Source organism: Pseudorasbora parva, chromosome 17, assembly GCF_024679245.1.
Source record: "Pseudorasbora parva isolate DD20220531a chromosome 17, ASM2467924v1, whole genome shotgun sequence".
NCBI lineage: Eukaryota > Metazoa > Chordata > Actinopteri > Cypriniformes > Gobionidae > Pseudorasbora > Pseudorasbora parva.
In genome coordinates, this window is record NC_090188.1 from 24,014,809 (window position 1) to 24,034,014 (window position 19,206).

Sequence of the window (19,206 nt, forward strand, 5' to 3'; positions counted from 1 at the left end):
ATATATATATATATATTTATTTATTTTTATTTTTTTATTTTTTATTTTTTATTTTTATTTTTTTATTTTTTTTGAGATCACTATTTACTTATTTGTGTTGTGGAGTATTCTGTGTTGTGTTTTTGTTTTTGTATTGGATGCCATAGTCATTGCACTGTAAAACAAATTTACCTACGGGTACAATAAAAGTAACCTAACCTAACCCTAACCTATGTTTAGATATGGCTTCTTTTTTGACCTATAGGACCCTATCTTGCACCCAGCACAATTGACTTTGTACACCGTGTACAAAGTCATTCCTATTTTGCACCTGCGCAAAGCGCGCTTTTCCCTCCACAGAAGCACGTCGCTAAACTAGTGAATGAACTTGCGCTCCCTGGGCGGTTCAGCGCAAAAAAGGAGGCGTGTTCCGGCGCAAACAATCCCTGGTGCTATTTTGCTGTTCCATTAAACAATTGCGCCACTGACCAGAAAAAAACTAGTCTAAAGTCAGTGGCGCGTTGCGCGTTGTTCATTATGCTATTTTAAGGCCGCATGCTTGACCATAATGTATGATCCATCATCATGACCATCATGTAATCTAAACAGATGCAACAGTTATTTTTGCAAATCATAAATTGTTACACTAAAAAAATATTAACACATGAGATGACGGAAATCATTGTGGTGTGCCACGAAGAAGTGAAAAAATAGGCATAAATCTAGCTTACAAATTATTCAGGCTAATTGTAGTAATTAAGGATCAGACCTGTTTGCCCAATAGTGGCAAGACATATATGTATATAAGGACATCTGTCTTTCACTGCTCTTACAAGAACAGCAGTCTCCTCGGCTGTGAACCGCTCCTGGCGTGCGCCTGGTAAATACGCCATAATAATTGCAATCCATAATGGAACTTGCGCACCTGCTTTTAAAGGGAATGTTGGATGACGCTCTGATTGGTTTATTCATGTTACGCCCAAACCACACCTATGAATAATGAAGCTACTTCAGACCAACCCATTTTAGATTTGCGCCGGGCGCAAGAGCCATTTATCCCGCCGGGAAAATAGCAACAGCGCCGAGACCCGCCCACAAAGTTACTTGCGCTTCGCGCTTTGACACTTGCATTTCAGATCGTTAAAATAGGGCCCATAGAGTTTTAGCCAGCAACGGCGAATAGCACGGTGTATTGTGTTCATTGATAATGTTTTCTGGAAGTATTCCTGACCTCATGTTGTGATTTCCATTACTTACCTGTGTGTGATGCAGTGCCGTCTAAGGCCCTGAAGATCACGGGTATCCTGTATGGTTTTCCGACCTTGACCCTTACGCACAGAGGTGGTTCCCGATTCTCTGAATCTTTGGATGATATTATGCACTGTAGATGATGATAACTTCAAACTCTTTGCAATTTTTCTCTGAGAAACTCCTTTCTGATATTGCTCCACTGAGAGGCTCTTTTATACCCAAACATGTTGCCAATTTACCTAATAAGTTGCAAATTGATCCTCCAGCTGTTTGTTATATGTACATTTAACTTTTCCGTCCTCTTATTGCTACCTGTCCCAACTTTTTTGGAATGTGTAGCTCCCATGAAATCCAAAATGAGCCCATTTTTGGCATGACATTTCAAAATGTCTCACTTTCAAAATTGAATAAAAAAAAAAAGTTTTTGAGATTTGTAAATTATTGCATTCCTTTTTTTATTCACAATTTGTACAGTGTCCCAACTTTTTTGGAATCCGGTTTATATATAAAAGCTTTCTTTAGACGTAGCCTGTTTCATATTTGTGTGTTAAGAGTTTCAGTTCATTTTTCAGATGTGTTTTAGCAAGATTCTCACAAAGACAGCTGAAAGTGCACCCTGTTTATTTTCTTTATTTTACAAAAGCACAAGGTTTTGTTGTTTTTGTAAGTGTACACAAATAAAAGTAGATTAAAGTGTATAATGATTATTTTAAGTTGTTTTGTCATGGTGGAACAATTTTGATCAGAATGCACCAGCGCGTTTGTCAGTCAGAGGGTTAAAGAAAACATAAACATTAATATTTATGTTTAAATATTAGACAATTATATTTTTTAATTTCATCTTTTATTTCACAGCCCTGGCAACCCTGGATCAGATGCTTTCTTAGCCTATTATTTTTTCACTGCTGCCATATTTTGTTGTGTGTATTTGTTATTGAGAGAAAGCATGCAGCACATATTCATCTAGACGGCTCTTTCAGCAGTGTGTTTATCAACAGTATAACGCTATGAAGGCATTTCAAAGTTATTTTTTACTTTAAAGCAAAGTACGAACAAGAACTTAGCAGTGTGAGTGTTGGAGAGAGACACAGGCAAAGAGAACTGTTCAATTTAATTTAAAAAACTAATAATGCAACACATTCTCACTCCCAACTCATCACATATTGATGCTTGGTTAGGACAGGACCCCTCAGCATCACATTTTAATTTTTCAATGAGCAGGGTGCTCCGTTCTTTTCAATGAGAAACCTTTCGCGTCATGCAAAGACGCGTTGGGCATATCATCATAATGAATTTATATATAGGGTTATGATTTTGCCATTATGACATGTTGGAGTATATTTTTATTTACATTTATTTTAAATTTACGCTAGTTAGACACGTTGTACATAATTTATTTAAACGCATAGGACAAACTTTTGATTTGTGGGAAGAAAATCTCCAAAAGTGATCAGTTTCTCCATCTGACGAAGATCAGGCCAAAATCAAATTTCAAAAATTGCCGCCAGATTTCATAGTGAAATTGCATTGGTGGCTCTCGTATATCTCGTGACCAATTGCGTCATTACATCAGCATTGACTGTAAAATGTCATTGACTTTCGTGTGTATTATGACCGATTGTGTCATGCTCAAGAGTCAGATGTATCATTTGAATGAGATATGTATGAGTGCGTTCACGGAGCAGCAGGATAATTTCAGTGAATTCAGTGAAACATTAAGATCAACTCTGTTCTTCACATGAAGATATCATATGACTTCAGAAGACTTGGAATGCAATACGAGTTAATACTTTTACACTTTTTTGATCAGTTTTTGCAATAAAAACCTGTTACTTTTTTTATTTGCCTATTACGTGTTTTAAATCGTTTGGAAGGTAGGTTTAGGGTAGGAGGTGGGTTAGTTCCTCCAAAATATAAAAGTAGCCTATAAATATTCGTAAAATCATGTCTACTTTTACAAATGCAAAGAATTACAAACCCGATTCCAAAAAAGTTGGGACACTGTTCAAATTGTAAATATAAAAGGAATGCAATAATTTACAAATCTCATTAACTTATATTTTATTCACAATAGATTATAGATCACATAAAATGTTGAAAGTGAGACATTTTGAAATGTCATGCCAAATATTGGCTCCTTTTTGGACTTCACGAGAGCTACGCATTCCAAAAAAGTTGGGACAAGTAGCAATAAGAGGCAAAGTTAAATATACATATAACGAACAGCTGGAGGCATTTGGCACCAATATTATAAAAAATATATAAAAAGAGCCTCTCAGAGTGGCAGTGTCTCTCAGAAGTCAAGATGGGTAGAGGATCACCAATTCCCCCAATGCTGCAGCAAAAAATAGTGGAGCAATATCATAAAGGATTTTCTCAGATAAATATTGCAAAGAGTTTGAAGTTATCATCATCTACAGAGCATAATATCATCCAAAGATTCAGAGAATCTGGAACAATCTCTGTGCGTAAGGGTCAAGGAAAACCATACTGGATGCCCGTGATCTTCAGGGCCTTAGATGGCACTGCATCACATACAGGAATGCTACTGTAATGGAAATCACAACATGAACTCAGGAATACTTCCAGGAAACATTGTCGGAGAACACAATCCACCAAAACATTTGTAGTTGCCGGCTAAAACTCTATAGGTCAAAAAAGCCATATCTAAACATGATCCAGAAGCGCAGGCTCATCTAAAATAGACTGTGGCAAAGTGGAAACCTGTTCTGTGGTAAGACGAATCAAAATTTTAAGTTTTTTGGGAAAACTATGATGCCATGTCATCCGGACAGAAGCCTGCATCTCTGATGGAAGGGGGTTGCATGAGTGTGTGTGGCATGGGCAGCTTACACATCTGGAAAGGCACCATCAAAGCTGAAAGTTATATCCATGTTCTAGAACAACATTATGCTCCCATCCGGACGTTGTCTCTTTCAGGGAAGACCTTGCATTTTCCAACATGACAATGCCAGACCACATACTGCATCAATTACGACATCATGGCTGTGTAGAAGAAGGATCCGGGTACTGAAATGGTCAGCCTGCAACCCAGATCTTTCACCCATCGAAACATGTGGCGCATCATAAAGAGGAAGATGCAACAAAGAAGACCTAAGACAGTTGAGCAACTAGAAGCCTGTATTAGACAAGAATGGTACAACATTCCTATTCTTAAACTTTAGCAACTTTTCTTCTCAGTCCCCAGACATTTGCAGACTGTTATAAAAAGAAGAGGGGATGCCACACAGTGGTAAACATGGCCTTGTCCCAACTTTTGTGATATGCTGATGCCATGAAATTTAAAATCAACTTATTTTCCCCTTAAAATTATACATTTTCTCAGTTTAAACGTTTGATATGTCATCTATGTTGTATTTTGAATAAAATATTAAAATTTGCAACTTCCACTTCATTGCATTCTGTTTTCTTTGACAATTTGTACAGTGTCCCAACTTTTTTGGAATCGGGTTTGTAAATGCGTCTTGATCTGACGCATTAGGCAAACAATTGAAATGAATGGAGCACCCTGCTCATTAAAAAATGATGCTAAAGGGGTACCCCGTGGATTAAAAAGTGACACAGAGGGGTCCTGACCAAGTGTCAATATGTGGGGAGTGAGAACATATAGGTCATATTGCTCATATAGGGTTCCCTTCTAGACACAAACGCAGTGCGTGTTTGCTTTACAACTGTGCTGCCCAAAGAGTAAGTCATAATAGCCTGCAGTGGTGCCTGTAATAGTAAGTTACGGAATCTGTTTACAAGAAATATGAGCTTTGGGACCTGTTGCTATGACCGCAACTCCAGCAAGAGCTTTGAAGAACCTAACAATACTGGATCATGTCAAATCATCAACAATGAAATCCAACTAATTGAGTAGTGTATGAAGAACAGACCCCAGTAGATCTAACATTTTTTAAAAACTAGATCTCATTATTAGCTGCCAGCAGATCTATAACAATGCACTCACACGAATAATATAATTATTCTACTTTCATACATTGATATCCAGTACTAGTAGTACTTTCAAACACACCCATAGATATCTTTCAAACAAGGAGCAAAAAACTGTATATTAACGCCACCTTGGCATAAATTTATCATTGTTGACATTCCATTCTACAGCTCTCAGGCACAGGTGTGAATTTAAAGCCAGTTGATGCTGTTGTGGCAAAAAAAATACTTGGGGTGTAAGAAAATATCGATACACGTGAATATCGCGATATTATGTTTGGCGATACTGTATCGATTCTCAAAAACACTGTCTCGATATTTATATATTTATTTATTTACATCCAAGATTCGTGGCTTTGTGTTCGGTTTAAACCACAGACTGTATAACACCCAACCGCTAGATGGCAGTGTTATCTCAGAACGTATAACTGACGCGGAGCCGGAGAAGCGCGTGAATCTCTAATGTTTACATTAGCAAATCCAGCTCTCAAGACGATAGCATTATTCCGCTCCTGCAGTATACAGAGCTGAAGTGTGGACTCATTTTGGCTTCAGCTAAAAAGAAGCCACTAAGGAAATCGACAAGAATCATTTTGTTTGCAAAATAGGCCAAGTTAAAATCGAATACTCTGGAAACACATTGAAACGGAGCTCGCTTAACATCCTGACGTCACCCGCGCTGCTGAGAAGCGTTTCGATAGAATGTACTGCACGCTTTCCTCTCAGTAACAAAATAAACACACAACAAAACTGACAGCGGTGGCAGCAGAATGAAAGATAATAGCGGATATGATGACCAGCTCTGCAGTTCAGTAACGTTACTTGAAATAGCACTTTATACAATAGAATGCTTTATAGAAAATAGCTTAACGTTATTAAATATTTAACAAACAGTCATTCAGTCATGAAATAGACTGCACTTTCTGTTGTTAAATAGCCACTGCTATACTGTGAACCTTTAAAACATATACACATAAAGAATCCTGCAGTCACTTTACATTTTACTTTACTCAGATTGCACAAAATAGTGATTGGTGATATAAATTATACTGTATTAATTAAATTAAATACTTTGTCTCATGTTTTAGGCATATGGTTGTGTTCTTTATTCTTTTAAATTATATAAAAAAAAGAAATATCGCAATATATTGCCTCTCTTACAATATCGCAATATATTACAATATATCGTATCGTAACCCATGTATCGTGATACGTATTGTATCGCCAGATTCTTCCCAATACACAGCCCTAAAAAATACTATCATATATTTTTTTCAAATGGAAACTTTTGAGCAGAACATTTTTGGACATTCACAGAATGCTCAGAAAAGAAGAATTTTATTTACATTTATGCATTGTAAAGCAGCTTAGTGCAATTTCGAGGTATCCATTTTTAACAATACTTCATGAAGTCATGTCAAGCGTATATATTCTTCTCAAACTATTATATATAACAATAAAGCTTGCTTATCGGCTTGTTTATGAGGGACAATACAGCATGAAATTCTATATCGGATTAAAGGAGAAACATTATGAAAGAAACTTACTTGACCATTGAGCAGTTGCTATATCAAAATCCTGAAGAGAATACGCTTAAATGTACTGTTGTCAGTACACATCAGGCTTTTCTTGCGATTGTGCCGCCCCTAATGTGTAAAGATAATTTGCATACACCAGAAGCCATACAGATAGTTGCAGTGGTAATGAACTTTAAAGATAGTTCAAATGATGCCTCACCGCGTCACCAGAGGATTTATATGTTTCTAACAAATAGACTGATCTTTAACACCGACAAAATCAAAGAATTGATTTGTGGGCTAAAATTTAAGACAAAAATGTTATAGTGAACGAACACATGCTTCTTCATGACGGTTTTGTAATGTAATAGTAGGCTAGGACCGATGATGAGTAGCCTAGCGATTGTGCTTCATGACTGTATTTGCAGACTTTGACATTTTATGATATATGTAGCCTACATTAAGGTAAATATTTCGTTTTTACAATGTGTTCTGCAGTTCTCTAATAAAGGGGTATTTCATGCTATTCTGTATCACATGTAGTCGCGCCATCTCCTCCAGATTATTGCTGATTATTATTTTTTTACATTTTTTAAATACATTTTAAATTACGTTTGGATTTTACTAGATGCATATAATCTAAAACAATCAGCACAAATAACACTGTTGGATTTAATCGTCATCATCAAAATATAATGTTAAACAAAATATGTTAAAAAGAAGAAAGAAACTCATGGTTTTGGAACAAATAGAGGTTGAGGAAATAACACAATTTTCATTTTTGGGTTAACTATACCTTTAAGAGCTACATTTAGCCTGTAATGTTATATGAATATGGTACCTGGACAGGTTTTATGAGCTGACTGTGTTTTGTTGCTTATAATAAATTGGAATGTTGATAACACATTGCAGTCTTTAATAATGCTCTCAATTACATGTAGATGCTGAGGGCCTACTTTATGCATTAGTCAGTGTGGTGGTGCGTATGGAGGCTGGGTGGGGGAATTTTTTTTTTTTTTTTTTTAAATCACTGTATACACACTACAAAAAAACTAGACTACACCACTGGTTATAATCGTTCTTCTCACATTTATTTTCTACAATCTAACTTCAGTTCACGATCTAACTTCAGTTCACGACTTCATCTGTGTCGCCAATTCCTTTTGTCTCCAGAATGTGCGGACGCACAGCTCAAAGTTTGCTTAAAGGTGCGCACATTCTCCCGTCAAGTTTGTTTTTTATATATCACAAACCTTGCATGAGAACTGGCGTACGTACATTTCCCGCCCTGTTTTGTGCGTACGCAAGCTTTATAAATGACCCCTGATCGCGAGACACTTGTCAGGGCAGGTGACGTCACTGCGTCGTGCTGATGCTGAGGGGAACTCAACCGCAGCGAAGCGAACAGGACAGGTCACAACAATTCAGTCCCTCTGACACAAAAACAATATGAGCAAACATAAAGGCACTGAGAGAGGAGGGCAGTCCAACTCCCACAGCAGTGAAGAAAAAGACTGGGCAGCTGTCAAAGTATTATTTGACGACGCGAAAACAGCGAAGAAGCCACGTCCGGTAAGCTTTAGTTTCGTAAACAAGCTGCGAATGACAGCAGCGTCTCACCATCCTATGCAATCTATAGCGACGCGACTAACTAGACAACACGTATAACAATCAAAGAAAGCGAGCGCGTTCGCTTTCTTTGATTGTAATGTAGCGCATTATGCCCAGTGACAGCAGCGCTACACACAATGTTGTTTGTAATTGAAATTCACAGATGTTGTAAACATTCGTCTGCTTTTGGTTTGCAGCCCAAACCCAGCAACGCAGTAACCATTGCGGTGTCCTCGCGCACGCTGTTTAACATGGTGAAGGAAAGGAAGGTGTTTGAAGAGGAGGGGCTGGAGAGGTACGTCTCGCACCAGCTGGAGCTCGAGGACCAGCCTTTTCCCCCAGGGGTCTCGTTACCTTTCGTTAAGGTAACAACAGAACACAACGTAACTGTCTGATCACAACACTCACTGTACCTCCATCAGCACCTGTCAGGAACATGAACTGCACTTCATAACACCTTGATTCACAACACCTATAGGAATTACTCCAGAAATATAATTTCTGGAAAATAAATGAATATATACAAATTACATGACTAAAGCTGTATTAAGTAATATATCTATGTAAATATCACATTTTAAGTGATCTAAATCTAATTGGATTACCTTTTATCTAACTCTCTTATTTATGAGTAAAGAGGGCGATATGCCTTAAATGACTTAACATAATGTCCTTTTCAACATTAAGCTCATTAAGCATTAGTAAAGTAGTTAGACTAGCAAACTAGTGAATATTTAGATTAGGACACACTAACCAGAATAACATTATAAATGTAGGCTACAGTTCTGCATTTTTTTCTAGCAATGGCTCTGGCTGGTTGTTAAAAGAAATATGGCAATATTTGCCATATATGGCAATCAGTACAGTAATATTTAATTGTCATTTAAATTACATGTAGCCAACACTTACAAGCAAGCACGGGTACTCTAGTACATGCCTGACATGACATGACTATATCTCCAGGATATATATAGTCTGTATCTCCTGGACAAATTAAAATAGTACTGATGCAAATCACATGGAAAATTTGTAGATCAGCGTGCTGGAAAACAAATTTGTGCCATCAGTTCTTTTCATGGAAGGACTTTAGCCTTTTTTATTGCAGGGTAGGACTGAAACAGAGCATTACTGTGTCCTCTACCAGGATCTCTGTGTAATTGTTTATTTCCTTTACGGTTTTATGTCACATATTATTGCACTAACCAACCATAAATCACAGCAGTGTTGATTAACATGGATATCATTAGGCTTCCAAAGCCATACCTTTAAAGGGGTAGTTCACTTTAAAATGAAAATTCTGTCATCCTTTACTCACCCTCAAGTTGTTTCAAACCTTTATGAACTTCCATAGTAGGAAAAAAAATACTATGGAAGTCAATGGCTCCAGTTAACTGTTTGGTTACTGACATTCTTAAAAATATCTTCCCTTGTATTCAGCTGAAGAAAGAAATTCATACAGGTTTGAAACAACTTGAAGGTGAGTAAAGGATGACAGAACTTTCAATTTAAAGTTAACTATCCCTTTAATAGTTACTATGTCTTTTCTAATCAACAGGCCCTAATGAACGTAAATGCTCGTTTGAGGGAACTATACCCAGACAGCGAGGAGCTGTTTGATATTGTGCTGATGACTAATAACCATGCGCAGGTCGGAGTTCGTCTCATTAACAGCATTAATCACTATGGTATGGAAAGAAAACATGGAATTCTGTGACAAAGAGACTCAGAATTCCTTTACAGGATTGCCTAAACCTACTATTCAACCAAACAACAAATTAGCCTTTGATAGAGATCAACATTATATTGTTAAAATATATTTGTTCTAAGCAGACCTAAATCAACTAGAAAAAAATCAAAAATGTCAGTGTAGGCACACAGACCAGAATTTGCCTTATAAGATCTGTCTGGAAAAGCTGTCCAGTGATTTACATTATGTTTTTTATGATGTACAAAAAAAATATATAATAATAAAAAAAAAACATTTACTGTATAAAAAGCACATTTAATGCATTAAACAAAGCATATTTATTTCATAAAGCATATTCACTCCATATTTTACAAACAACAATTACATCAATTCTCACTCACTCTCCAGATCTAAATATAGAGAGATTTTGCATGACGGGTGGAGAGAGTCCAATTGGTTACCTAAAGGCCTATATGACCAATCTCTACCTGTCCAAGGATTCAAAGAAGGTACAAGAAGCTATCGAAGAAGGTATTTAAAAAGAAAAAAGAATGCATTGCGATCTAATTGGGGTTTAATTTCAATTCTTGCTTTAAATGAGCTGAACATGAAGCTAAATGTGTTTTAAATGGTCATTTCCACAGGAATAGCCGCTGCCACAATGTTCACATGTGACAGTGAGAACGAGCTCAGTGACACACAGCTACGTGTAGCCTTCGACGGAGATGCCGTTTTGTTTTCCGACGAGTCTGAGATTATCGTGAAGGAACATGGATTGGACACTTTTTTTAAGCACGAGAAAGAGTTTGAGAACAAACCTCTTGCTCAGGTAAACTACTAATGGTCATTACTAAATCTGCTTAGGGGTGCCACGAGATGATTTTTCGAATGAAAAGCTGTGTCGTGATATCGCCATGACGGAGCGTGAGGGTGAAAATAGCCGAGTATGCCACCAAAACATTTACATTACATTACATTATATATTATATATATATATATATATATATATATATATATATATATATATATATATATATATATATATATATATATATATATATATACACCATTTAATTCAGTTGGAAAAGGTGCTGCAATGCTCTGCACTGTATGTGACTAGACGTGCCGATTTTCGGTAATGCAATATATCACGATAATGATTATGCTATCGTGGGCACTTTAAAATATCGTACATAATTTATCAACAATTATTAAATTTTTTATAATGCACTCAAGAATACGTTGCCCATCAACCGTATAAATGCTCAACACCGCTGTATTCTGCGTCAAATGGACACACGCTCAGATGTAAATGAGAAGCACAGGAACAAGTGAAGGAGACGCGCTGCTGAAGTGCCGCTCAGTGACAGCAGAGGGCGCTGATGAACTGCAGAATGCAGCGTTTCCCCCGGAAACCCCGCAAACGAAAGCAACCTCGCTAGTGAAGTTTTTATAACAGCCATTTGTTTTTTTGTAATCTCAGTGTTGTTCATCACAGCACCTAATACTTAATACTTAAAGACTTAATAGGCTATTTATTTTCAAACTTAAACATTTTTGTTTTAATCTGGACTACAACATGCTCTAATGATTAGATTTTTTTTTTTTGTGATTTATTATTCAGTAAAACTTTGAGACATACGACTTCATTAGCTAACATGTTAATTCATTATTACCAAACTGACAATAAAAAATACTTATAAAGAATGAATTATTCTAAGTAATGTTCATTTCTTAGCTGTTTAATAACATTAAAATCTCATAAAAATAACTTTTTTAATGGACCTAAGATAAAACTAACAATGATCAGTATTTCTTATCTAACATTACCAAAAACATTATACTTTCTTTAACAATTGTAGCTATTGCTCAATCTTAGTTAATGCATTAAATAATGAGACCTTATTGTAATTTGTTACCTGTTGTTCTTTATAGCCTAATTCTTTTGCACTTTAATCTGTTTGAAAATTGTACTTTTACAGCTCTGATTTCTCAATGTTAAGTGGTCTCTTAATTTTTTTCAGAGCTGTATTTGTGGTGCATTGTATTATTGTATTTAAACATTCAGTTTTGTTATTACAAAAATAGTTCTTAAAGCTGTTATGCAATACTTTTTTTGCTACTTATTTCGATATTGTAAAAATATCGTATATCGTGATAAAAGCTTCTGTAATTAATCGCAACATGAAAAATTGATATCGGCACATGCCTATATGTGACTGTGTCTGAGCTGTAGGGATCACAGTTCACTGGTCACGTGACGAGAGTAAGGTGAGATGATGGACAGGACCATGGCGGAAGATTTGTGTGCAACAGAGCCTGATAGAATGTCTAAAAAATGTCTTATCATCTAGAATGCACGCTATACACAGATTTTGTGCGATCGCGAATCAAAAGCTAAAGTAAATGCGAGCTCCATGATTCGTGCAAATTAGGCAAAATACAATAGCCAAATATAATACAATAACCTTGTCCAAAATATCAAACTTATCTAAATGTTTGCACTTTAAATACTGAGAGAGTAATTGAATTATGGTTTGCATTTAAAAAGACTAAGAAAAAACTTTTTTTTTTTTGTTATTTATACTGTTTTTATTTCTATGTTCAATTTGTGGAAAGGAGTTCAACTAGAAGGTCATACACAGCCTCAATCAGAAATTCTTGAAGCTTATAATTCATGCACAGTAAGGTCTAAAGAGACTCATGTGAAATACAAGAGAAGCCGTTTGTTTGTCACAGTGCTTGTATATTGTTGTCTTGCAATGCATATGATAATTTAATCTCAGAAAATAGAACTGAAATGACATTTATTACAAGATGGTTAGTTAAAGCATTTCAAAATGCACCTGCAGACTATTTTTTGCCATTGAGGATTTCTTAAAAATACTGAGCAAAAATGTTGTCTCATTCTCGTGAACCCAATCTTGGGTCTCGTCTCATCTCGTCACACCCCTAATTAATTTCTGATACTAATATTTTATCCATCTTCACATGGTTGGTGCATACAAAGTCCTCTTGATCATTCATTTGTCTCCCAGGGACCTCTGAAATGTTTCCTGGAAGCATTGGGGAAACTCCAGCGCAAGTTCTATGCAAAAAACCAACGAATTAACTGCCCTATTCGCACTTACTTGGTCACAGCTCGAAGTGCTGCCAGCGCTGGGGCCCGTGTCCTGAAAACCCTACGGAGCTGGGGGTTGGAGGTAGATGAGGCCCTCTTTTTGGCTGGGGCTCCTAAGGGGCCTCTCCTTCATAAAATCAGGCCTCACATCTTCTTTGATGATCAGATGTTTCACATCGAGGGTGCCCAGGAGCTCGGGACAATCGCTGCTCATGTGCCCTATGGAATTGGACAGAAGTATCATAAGGGGAAACTGATAGAAACAAGTGATGCAGAGGAAAAAAATTAATGATTTGATGATTATCAAATGCAAATGTCAGGGTCCCATCTCTTTAAGTACCTCCATTTAATTTTATTTATTTATTTTTTGTTGCTTCTGAGAATATTTTTAACCTAGATCTGGACAGTGGCATTAAATGGATTGCTGGAAATATAAATACAGAGATACTGTGCTCAAAATGACCTACATAGTAGATTATGTACTGTACTAATCTGACAGCACTGTAAATTCGAACCTCAAACTTCGCCCCTTTTTAGAGAATGTGTTTACCAGCCATTATGCCTTAATCATTACGATTTTATATAATGTTTAATCAAGAGTTTAATTTAGTATATTTAATTCTACCTTAGGGAACATACATGGCAAATGTCTATATTTGATTTATAGTGGGAGATTTGTAATTGTAAATAAGCAGATTTTATCTACATTTAGATGTTGTATTATGAGACTTGAACTCAATCCTCAGGCAGTTCCCCTCACTAACAGTGTGCTCAATCACTATAAAATGAGGACAATCATGTGGAGATACAGATGATACGTTGTATTTAGAATGTAATACCCCTCTGTGTTTACCATAAAGTGTCTCAAATATATTTAATTTTCCACAAAACAAAAAGTCTTATAAATACTGTATTTATTCATTATAATGATACATTAAATGAGTGAAATTATTTGGTTTGTGGTTTATGTTTTGTGTTTAAATGGAGCTCTTGAGTTTATAGTTTTAAAATACAGATTTGATTAGAAACCAGGCTAGATAGATAAGAATTGGACTAACCATAAATGTGTTTACATGCTTGACAAATAGGACAAATTACCCACAAGTGGTCATTCTCTATTTAAGCATAATTATTATAAATAATATGATTATTAAATTAAATAATAAATCCTATACTGTGCCTTCATGTCTATTAATATTAATGAAAAAGTAATGATTCCATAGATTTAAAATCTGAACCTCTGTTATATATAAATACTTTAGATGTTTGTAGTAGGGATTTTACTCATTCTTTGGAAGAATTAGAGGGAATTTTTGGAAGGGAAATTTTAAAGAAAAAGGAAATAATTATTTTAAGATAATTTGTTATTTGCTAGAGCGGAATGTAATTAAAGAGAGTGAACTTTTATTTATGTTTTCTTTTAAATGTGTTAAAATGTAAGCCCTATATGGTTTGCTTGCAAGTAAATAAAAAATAAAGCAATACACATATTGCGTTTGAACCTTACTGTCTATGGTTTGAACCAGCTAGGACTTCTGGGTAATGTAGTTCAATAACATTCCAGTTACTTCCCACATGCGTGATTGTTTACGCCTACAAACCTGTTCATGTACTGTCCGTTGTTGGCCCCAGAAAGATCCGTGGAGAAGCAGATATTCCTTATTATAAACATTTAGATGAATTCGTCGATATGCTGCGGGGCAAAACTATTATCGTGACCGGGGCAAACAGTGGCATTGGAAAAGCCACGGCTGTGGAGCTACTGCGGCGTCAGGGCCGGGTGATCATGGCATGTAGAAACCGAGAACGGGCGGAGAAAGCAGCCCAGGAGATCCAGCAGGAGGCCGGACCAGAGCGAGGGGAACTAGTGATCAAACTCTTGGACCTGGCATCACTTAAATCGGTCCGTATTTTTTGCGAGGAGTTGATCAAGGTAGGCTACAAACACATTGTTTGTTACTCATGTGTAGTAAATATAGTACGTATAACGTGGTACGAATTAATTGCTTTCGACAAGAAACAGGTGCACAATATACCGACAAAGGGTGAAGAACATGCGTCACGGGGTAATGTGAATGATATAGCACGCACGAGAAGTTTGTAAAGTGCACGTGACTGCGCGCGCGCATAAACGCAAGCTTGAAAAGATGCCTTTTGTCTCAAAATAATTATAGTGTAGACGGGCTTAGTGGATAATTTCGTAGGGTATATTAAAAAAAACCTTGGATATAAAGATTAAAAGAATAGGTGAAGAAATGAGAGAAGTGTGTTTAATTAACTAGTATAGAATAAAGTTTTAGAGTTGTGGTTATTTTGTCTTGTCATTGTTCTGAAATACTGCATACATTTCAAATTTGGCATATCTACATCCCAAACAGGAAGAGTCAAGGATTGACATCCTGATCAACAATGCTGGAATCTACCAGTGTCCTTACACCACATCAGAAGATGGGTTCGAGATGCAGTTTGCTGTCAATCATCTAGGTCACTTCCTGCTCACTAACCTCCTGCTGGACCTCCTCAAACGCTCTGCTCCTAGCCGCATCATTGTGGTGTCCTCCAAACTCTACAAGTATGGCGACATAAACTTTGATGACCTGAACAGCGAGCAAAGCTACGATAAAGCTTCCGCGTATGCACGAAGTAAACTAGCCAATCTTCTCTTCACACTGGAGCTCTCGCACAGACTCGAGGACACTGGGGTGACTGTAAACGCTCTTACCCCAGGGATCGTGAGGACTAACCTGGGCAGGCATATCCACATCCCGCTGCTGGTTAAGCCTCTGTTTAACCTGGCTTCACGGGCCTTCTTCAAGTCCCCTGAGGAGGGTGCGCAGACTTCTATCTATCTGGCCTGCTCTGAAGACGTGGAGGGCGTTCAGGGGAAGTGCTTTGCTAACTGTCTTGAGGAACAGCTGCTAGCTAAGGCCACAGATGAGGAGGTGGCCAAGAAACTGTGGGACATCAGTGAAGTGATGGTGGGCATTACAACCTGAATCTTACAGATTTCATTTAAAATCACATGTCCATAATTATTTCAAATCTGGCTTGAATGAACCAGAGGCCATCGCGCAAAAGGAGTGCGCACAGCGTGTTAAAGGGTTAGTTTACCCAAAAATGATAATTCTGTCATTAATTACATACCCTAATGTCGTTCGACACCAGTAAGACCTTTCATCTTCAGACACAGATGAAGATATTGGTGTTGAAATCCGATGGCTCAGACAGGCCTTCATTGACACCAATGTCATTTCCTCTCTCAAGACTCATAAAAGGCACTAAAGACGTCGTTACAAAGCCCATCTCACTACAGTGGTTCTACAATCATTTTATGAAGCGACAATAATAGTTTTTGTGTGCAAAAAACAATGTTTCTAACGGTTATCAATCAGCGTATTAATTCATGATTCGGATTGCCGTGATTTCAGGAGCATAATGATAATGGCAATAACAATAATATGTAATTGGACAGATGAGCCTTTTTTGGGGGGGGTAGGAGTGCCCTTTTTTAGGTCAGAGCAACTGCCCCTAAAAAATCCTGTGCATGTCCCTGGTATTGAGACATCTTTAGTGCCTTTATGGGTCTTGAGAGAGGAAATGACATTGGTGTCAATGAGGCCTTTCTGAGTCATCGGATTTCAACAAAAATATATTTATTTGTGTTCCAAAGATGAACGGAGGTCTTACGGGTGTCGAACGACATTAAGGCAAGTAATAAATGAGAGAATTTTTATTTTTAAGTGAACTAACCCTTTAACAACAACAAAAAAACATGCAAAATTTATGAATGCTAACATCCACAGGAGGGAGCTGTTTTTGCCATTCATATTCACTTGTGCATTTGAAATGCTAACTGAAAAGTTGCAACTGACAGATTGTTAGTTCTGCTGCAACGTGTGTGTGTGTGTGTGTGTGTGTGTGTGTGTGTGTGTGTGTGTGTGTGTGTTTATTTTAAATTAACCATATAATTATGTTCTGGTAGTCAGTTTCAAAGATTCCAAAACTACACTTGTTGGTTCAGACTGCATGCAACCTTCTTTGAGCTTGTGTGCATATAGAACAAAAAAAAAATCTTATCACAGTATGGGGCCTAAATCCTGCTCTATTGTTACACTTTTCTGCTGTTAGAAGTGAAATAATTAACATTCTATTTGATATGCACTACTTTTACTAATGATCACTGGACAGACATTCTCAGTTACAGTACTTAATAAAGATGCATTAAACAAATCAAAAGTACATCTCTATTCACTATATTGTTTAAACATGCAAACTATCCGTTCAAAATATGATGTGTGATCTGTTAGAATGTAGAAACATTTATAAGCTCAGGCCTTTTAATGTGTGCACAGTTTAAAGTCCCATAAAACAGATATTGTGACGTGTCCGATTAAAGTGGAACAAGAAAGGAAAAAAAGTAGGATGGGACTTGATTGGATAATAGGAAATTGGGTGTTGTTGCTAACTAAATGGATACAGATCTGAATGGCATTTTGCAGTCAGTTGTGGAGAACAGTTGTACATGACAACGATGTACAAATAAACAGATGACAATGTTGTCAAAGCTATCACCACTCACACAGATCTGCAAATACGACTATAAAAACTGTACAATGCATGCCAGGCTACATCTATTGACTGAACACGTAATATGCATGCACACAAATTTGCTTTTTTGTTATTTACATGGAGAAGGTAAAGGTATTGTTTTCAAAACCTTGTATTTTGAAACCCGTTTTCAAAAGCTTGAGTATTTAGGACCCCAAAACGGCATTTTGGTGTAAATGAACCAAAACGCATAAAAAGTTTTTAGCCTATACCCTATAAAGACTTCCTATAATATACATACACTACATTGCCAAAAGTATTGGGACACCACTCCAAATCATTGAATTCAGGTGTTCCAATCACCTCCATGGCCAAAGCTGTAAAAAAATCAAGCACCTAGGCATGTAGATTGCTTCTGCAAACATTTGTGAAAGAATGGGTCACTCTCAGGAGCTCAATGAATTTAAGCATGGTACCATGATAGGTTGCCACATGTGCAATAAGTCTATTTGTGAAATTTCCTCACTACGAAATATTCCACTGTAAACTGTTTGTGGTATTATAAAAAAGTGGAAGAAATTGGGAACAACAGCCACAGTGTGGTAGGCCACGTAAAATCACAAAGCAGGGTCAGCACATGCTGAGGCGCACACTCCCGCACAGTATGCAGAAGTTGCCAATTTTCTGCAGAGTCAATAGCTATATACCTCCAAACTTCGTGTAGGCCACAGATTAGCTCAAGAACAGTGTTAGTGTGAAGGAACTTGACTCCTGCACAGAGTCCTGACCTCAACCCAACAGAACACCTTTGGGATGAATTAGAGTGGAGACCGTGAGCAACATCAGTGCCTGACCTCACAAATAGAAGTGCTTCTAGAAGAATGGTCAAAAATTCCCATACCTACGAAAAAAATCTCTATCAAAAACATAATATAAATAAATAAATATTTTTATTTTCAATGGGTAAAAAACAATGACTTAAAGTCACCATGAAATCAAAATGGACAATTCTTATTTATTTTACAGAATTGCAGTGTTTATTATAAATTATTTATTAATTTTTTTATTTATTTGAATTTATTTGAAAAAGTTTTTAGTTGAAACCGGTGTTGTGTAAACGGCCCCTTATTCCCCCCCTCCACCGGAACATATGTCATGAAGAGAATAGATGTCGTTTTTCGAGTGGGAGGGGAGTTTAACATTTTTGTTTAAAGATTATGAGGTCATTCAAATAAATAAAAAAATTAATAAATAATTTATAATAAACACTGCAATTCTGTAAAATAAATAAGAATTGTCCATTTTGATTTCATGGTGACTTTAAGTCATTGTTTTTTACCCACTGAAAATAAAAATATTTATTTATTTATATTATGTTTTTGATAGAGATTTTTTTCGTAGGTATGGGAATTTTTGACCATTCTTCTAGAAGCACTTCTATTTGTGAGGTCAGGCACTGATGTTGCTCACGGTCTTCACTCTAATTCATCCCAAAGGTGTTCTGTTGGGTTGAGGTGCAGGAGTCAAGTTCCTTC

At 36.7% G+C, this 19,206-nt stretch overlaps 2 protein-coding genes across 2 annotated transcripts; both read left to right on the forward strand.

The window, feature by feature from the left end:
• The first annotated feature begins 8,071 nt into the window (after nucleotides 1-8,071).
• Nucleotides 8,072-14,447, forward strand: LOC137044934 (cytosolic 5'-nucleotidase 1A-like). The gene is made up of 6 exons (XM_067421328.1): nucleotides 8,072-8,276; nucleotides 8,513-8,680; nucleotides 9,871-10,000; nucleotides 10,411-10,533; nucleotides 10,647-10,831; nucleotides 13,041-14,447. Exons 1-6 carry the CDS (start codon nucleotides 8,154-8,156, stop codon nucleotides 13,410-13,412), a joined length of 1,101 nt encoding a protein of 366 aa, XP_067277429.1. The 5' UTR covers nucleotides 8,072-8,153; the 3' UTR covers nucleotides 13,413-14,447.
• Nucleotides 14,448-14,644: 197 nt separating this feature from the next.
• Nucleotides 14,645-17,930, forward strand: rdh14a (retinol dehydrogenase 14a). The gene is made up of 2 exons (XM_067421329.1): nucleotides 14,645-15,056; nucleotides 15,502-17,930. The coding sequence occupies exons 1-2, from the start codon at nucleotides 14,814-14,816 to the stop codon at nucleotides 16,117-16,119; spliced, it is 861 nt and encodes a 286-aa protein (XP_067277430.1). The 5' UTR covers nucleotides 14,645-14,813; the 3' UTR covers nucleotides 16,120-17,930.
• Nucleotides 17,931-19,206: the final 1,276 nt, after the last annotated feature.